Source organism: Gadus morhua, chromosome 20, assembly GCF_902167405.1.
Source record: "Gadus morhua chromosome 20, gadMor3.0, whole genome shotgun sequence".
Taxonomy (NCBI): Eukaryota; Metazoa; Chordata; class Actinopteri; order Gadiformes; family Gadidae; genus Gadus; species Gadus morhua.
This window is the reverse complement of record NC_044067.1, coordinates 3,932,307-3,937,302: the sequence shown is the minus strand read 5'-3', so window position 1 is coordinate 3,937,302 and position 4,996 is coordinate 3,932,307. Positions and strand designations below refer to the sequence as shown.

General features: G+C 44.3%; 2 protein-coding genes across 2 annotated transcripts in view; both read left to right on the top strand.

The window, feature by feature from the left end:
* LOC115533626 (myosin-IIIb) overlaps positions 1-1,295 on the top strand; it is a gene marked incomplete at its 5' end in the record, with an annotated part of 11,342 nt that extends 10,047 nt beyond the window's left edge. Inside the window, 1 exon segment of the mRNA XM_030344213.1 lies at positions 1-1,295. This exon segment is cut by the window's left edge and continues 150 nt beyond it.
* A 1,410-nt stretch (positions 1,296-2,705) lies between these two features.
* sp5a (Sp5 transcription factor a) lies at positions 2,706-4,996 on the top strand. The gene is made up of 2 exons (XM_030344283.1): positions 2,706-3,013; positions 3,411-4,996. Exons 1-2 carry the CDS (start codon positions 2,963-2,965, stop codon positions 4,509-4,511), a joined length of 1,152 nt encoding a protein of 383 aa, XP_030200143.1. The 5' UTR covers positions 2,706-2,962; the 3' UTR covers positions 4,512-4,996.

The following is a 4,996-nucleotide window of genomic DNA, read 5'->3' as shown; positions in this document are numbered from 1 at the left end:
GTTCATCGCTTGATATTTTATAAAAAGATTAAGAAAAAACCTTCCTGTTGCTGCTTCTACTTCCAGTAGTTCTTCGAGATTCAAGGGAAAATCGTAATAAACCCATCAAAACCTTTAACATAACGTCTTACAACTTAAAGGTTGCGGTGTACCCAATGTAAATATTTATAGTAAAGTTCAGAGATCTGCGACCGTCAAAGACTTTCTGTTGCACATGTGTGTTAATACATAAGGAAACATGTATGTTAATATTGTGAAGATATGGAAACGTACGCACACATGTTTCCATATACAGTAATATATCCCCAGACTTTCTATCAGTCATACGTTATCCATGAACATCACAAGACCCAACGATATCTCCCCATGAAATTGTGTGTCCTTATCTTTAAAGATGATTGGGATGATCTTTGGATCACATGTATTTATTCACTGGCCGGGTGTTCGCTGCTAGCTTTGACTTTTTGAAGTTTTAACCAAGAACTCACACAGCAGCGACAAACTTTGCTGTCTGACCTCCTTCAGCTTTTGCCGCCTCTTTGGGATAATCTCGGTCAGAAAAGAGACTCTCAAACCAAGTTACAATTGATTTTGTCGTGTACGGTATTTATGGGTCCTCCTGGATGTGTCAAAATAAGTGTATCCCTGAAGAAATGCTGTGTATAACATTAGCGCCATTGTAACGGTTGTTTCATGGGTATAAATCTCAATCTGTAATTCAATCCCATGAGCTTGGGCAGGGAGCACACACGCAGGGGGAGGATGAGAAACCATCGACAGACGTAGAAATGTTTGTTGTAAAAGAATAAGATCAAACAAAAGACCTGTAAAGTCTCTGACAATGTGCTTTATATAACATTAAGGTTTGCATCCCAATGAGCATGTGTCCTGTTTGGTTGGAGAGTTATGGCGCGGCCATGTTTTTACGGGCCTTCAGGGCCGCCCGTGTCATCTGTTGATAAATAAGTGTGATTTGATTTGTTTTCTCACTGAGAGTCAAGGACTTCAGTTTTTTGTTTGCCTTTGAAACTGAAACTTTTTGCCTGTTCACCGTTTGTATCGCGATGTCAATGTGTATGTTGTTACGAATCACCTTTTAATTACTTGTTTTTATTAAAGAGAGATGAACAAATTGAATCCAAAACACAATGTTTTAAAGGGTTTGTGTTGTAGTAAACTTCCACAAAACAACAAAACAGATCAGAAGATGATATCTATGTTTAAGTAAAACACTGAAGCGCACAGTAATTGTAATAAATACACCATTAATAGCACTGCCCACTTGTGTTGTCATGTTTGTCCAATTCCTCTACCTCGTTTTTATTAAATGTTTGGCTTCAAAACAAAAGTCCCTTTAACACACACAAAAAAGCTCATATTCTGACTCTTGAGAGTCATTGAAACCCTTCTGATCCACAATGGGGGAACAGCTTCGTGCTCTAGCACTTCTCTTTAGCCTAGTAGTATTTAGTAGTTAAACATGGTTCTTCCTGCACCAGCAGGACCCTCCCCTCCCCCTCTGTCTCCCTCTCTCTCTCTCTCTCCCTCTGTCTCCCTCATGACTGTGTAGAGCCGTGGGAGAGACTGGGAACATTAATCCCTTCAAAGGAACAGATCTAATTCAAAATCTGCCGCCCCAAACTAGTGGGGAGAGGACAGTTGATTGTTTCTGCAGGGGAGCGGGATAAAGATCACAGAATTGATATATACAACTATACAACAACTTAGTAGACTGGTGTAAGTTTTGAAGTGGGAATTTGACATTGTGGTAGAAAATAATTTGCTTTCCATTCAAAGTTTGATTATTGCTTATTTTGTGCGAATTTCGTTTCCAATGCCGGTTGTTTATGTTGTGAAACTATTAGAGTGCTGCTCAGAGATGGTTCAGCGTCTTCTTTTCGTCTGTCTTTCGAGATCCTTCCTCCCGGACCTCTTGAACTGACAAGTTGTTAAAAGACAAAAACACGCAACACACAATGGAGACGTCAGCCATTCACGGCGCTGCTTCTGACACCTGAATCAGGGGAGAGCTATTGTGCCGTTCCTCATGTCATGTTAAGTAGCATGTTGGACAAATTTAAATGAGCTGCTTAGAGTAATCTATGAGTTATCGCCTGTCGTGGCATTGTTCGACTAAAATGTTAATGATCAGGAAAATGTAACATCATCGCTGCAGTCTGCAACAAGCCAAGGTGAAATATAAATCATGAAGTCAGAACACCCTAATTGAATGTTAATAGCAATGTTGCAGTTAAAAGACGAGAGACGCAATTATATTCATATTACCAACGTAAAAAGAATGCTAATTATAAGACATGAGAAGTATTTTTTTTGCATGACTTGATTATTGTGTCTCTTCTATCAAAACCAGCCCGGCGCACGTGGAGAGATCTCTAGAGATAACGTCACATTGTCACGCAGAGTTGCTGCTACAAATCCTTAATTACAAAGCGAGGATCAGATGACTCTGGCAGCCAATACCGGCGTCTCCAGGCGGCACGGGGGTCTTTGATCAAGAAAATCCAATTATTTGTGTATATACATTTCCCACATAGTGATTACTTCATTAATTGTCCCGCCTTTATCTCCTCCCTTCCCATCCCCCTCTAATAATCAGCTCTTTTATCCAGCCCAACAAACACACCATAGGAGCTTTGTGGATTCAAAGGATTTGCTTTCCCCTCTCAAAGAGCCGCTATTCTTTGATGATTGGGCAGCGGCAAACTTCAAAGTAATAAATCTTATTTCTGACTGGCTGGCGGCCCAACAAAGTCCTTATCAAATTCTAAGAAGTGATCCCTCACTCTTCAGATAGTCCAGGGATATCTGGCGGAGAGGAAGCAACTCAGAGTGAAGCCTTTGCGCGACAAGATATAATTTTTTTACTACAAATATATACATATTTATCTCAATTAGTTTTTATTTCGATTTGCTCCTTGTCGAGAGGAGGACGCGTTGCACCATGGCAGCAGTGGCTGTACTAAGGAACGAGACGCTCCACGCTTTTCTCCAGGTTTGTGGCAAAGTTTTTGTGGACTTTATTGCGGAATTGTAAACGCGGTTGAACATGTTGGAGCTGTGGGATTATGCGGATTGTGAGCACGGAGGGTTCTATTTTGACTAGTTTTAATGGACTATTAAGCACATGAATAGACGGTATTCAATGATTCTGTTTGGAATAGTTTTCCCTTATTACTCGTTTTTAAATCGTCGAAGAATATAGTCTGAAGTGTAGGTTATTGAATAGTCTGTTCGTTGAAGTCTATTCAAAAGTTTTCCTTTCAAATCTATATTTAATTACAAGCGAACCTTATCTTATTGCGTTGTCCTGACGATTTAGACGTTGCTTTCTGAACTGGGTGAGCAGGGATGCACAATATTAATCTTTAACATGTGTTTGGTTTATTTAGGATCGCACTCCGAACTCTTCCCCGGAGAACTGCAAACACTCTCCCCTGGCTCTCCTGGCGGCCACTTGTAACCGGATCGGGCACCACCACCACCACCACGGATCGAATCCCGCCGATTTCCTCCAGGTGCCTTATGACCCCACACTGAGCTCTCCGTCGCGTTTGTTTCACCCGTGGAGTAACGAAGGGAATCACCAGACCGCTCTTTCCAGCAGCAATTCCACTTTCGGACTACCTTCCAAGCCCCAGCTATCCGCGCACATCCAGAGCTCCTTCAGCTCACACCACCACGAGCTACCGCTCACCCCTCCGGCAGACCCCTCGTATCCCTATGACTTCTCCCCGGTCAAGATGCTCCCCTGCTCGATGCAGTCCCTGCAGTCCACCTGCCCCCCCACCTACGTCCCCGCGGTCACTTACGCAGCCCCGGCTCCCATCGCGCCCTCGATGTCCAGCTTTGTGACGGGACACTCCGGCCTCATGCACCAGCAGCAGCGCCAGCTGTCCCCCAACCACGGGGAGGATATCCCGTGGTGGAGCCTCCAGCAGGGGGGCCATGTGAGCCACCCGTCGTCCCTCGGCCACCACCGGTTCCAGCTGCAGCGGGGCTTGGTGCTCGGACATACGGACTTTGCGCAATACCAGACGCAGATTGCCGCGTTACTGCACACCAAGTCCCCTCTCGCGTCTGCCCGGCGGTGCAGGAGGTGCAGGTGTCCGAACTGCCAGTCGTCGACCTCCAACGACGAGCCCGGGAAGAAGAAACAGCACATATGTCACATCCCGGGCTGCGGGAAAGTTTACGGCAAGACGTCGCACCTGAAGGCGCACCTGAGGTGGCACTCGGGGGAGCGGCCGTTTGTGTGCAACTGGCTCTTCTGTGGCAAGAGCTTCACCAGGTCGGACGAGCTGCAGAGACACCTGAGGACTCATACGGGGGAGAAGCGCTTCGTGTGCCCGGACTGTTGCAAAAGGTTCATGCGGAGCGACCACTTGGCAAAGCACGTGAAAACGCACCAGAACAAAAAGAGCAAATGCCACGAAAAGACGTCGGGCCTCGACCACCGTGTGAAACGGGAAGACCCCAGGAATATGTTGTAACACGTAGAGTAGAAGTTCATTAGTGCAATACAGGTTCTATATTAGTAAGGTCAGCTGTCCCATGCCCTTCCTTCCTAGAGTATTTGGTTTATTTCTTACTGATACTAGTTGTTTTTTCTTGAACATTGTGGGTCTTCCAGGGCTTATTATTAGTCTAGTTGGCCTACTTTTGTTTCTGTATATAGTCTCATAAAAAATATTTTGGGATTCAACCCCCCAAAAAAACTTCTAAAATAATTCATGAGCTCATGAGTTTGGATTCAGTGTCTATATCATATCCAGCGAGACAAGTGTGCAGCTTGTGTTTGGACCGTTGTCTTCGGTGGAAGATCTCCCTCATATGTAAATTATATTTAATAGCTTTTGTTGAATGAAAGTGTCCGTTGTTTGCTCCATTATGGGGTGCTCTTAGCATGCTCTTGGAAAGATCTGCTATTGTTGAAATGACCCAAATACTGTGTGAGAATAAAGATTATAACATTTTC

What these genes read in the sequence shown, in the direction of transcription:
- sp5a (XM_030344283.1), top strand. Translation starts at nt 2,963, where the DNA reads ATGGCAGCAGTGGCTGTACTAAGGAACGAGACGCTCCACGCTTTTCTC. An exon ending in CGCTCCACGCTTTTCTCCAG is followed by an intron (nt 3,014 to 3,410) that starts GTTTGTGGCAAA and finishes TGGTTTATTTAG; the next exon opens with GATCGCACTCCGAACTCTTC.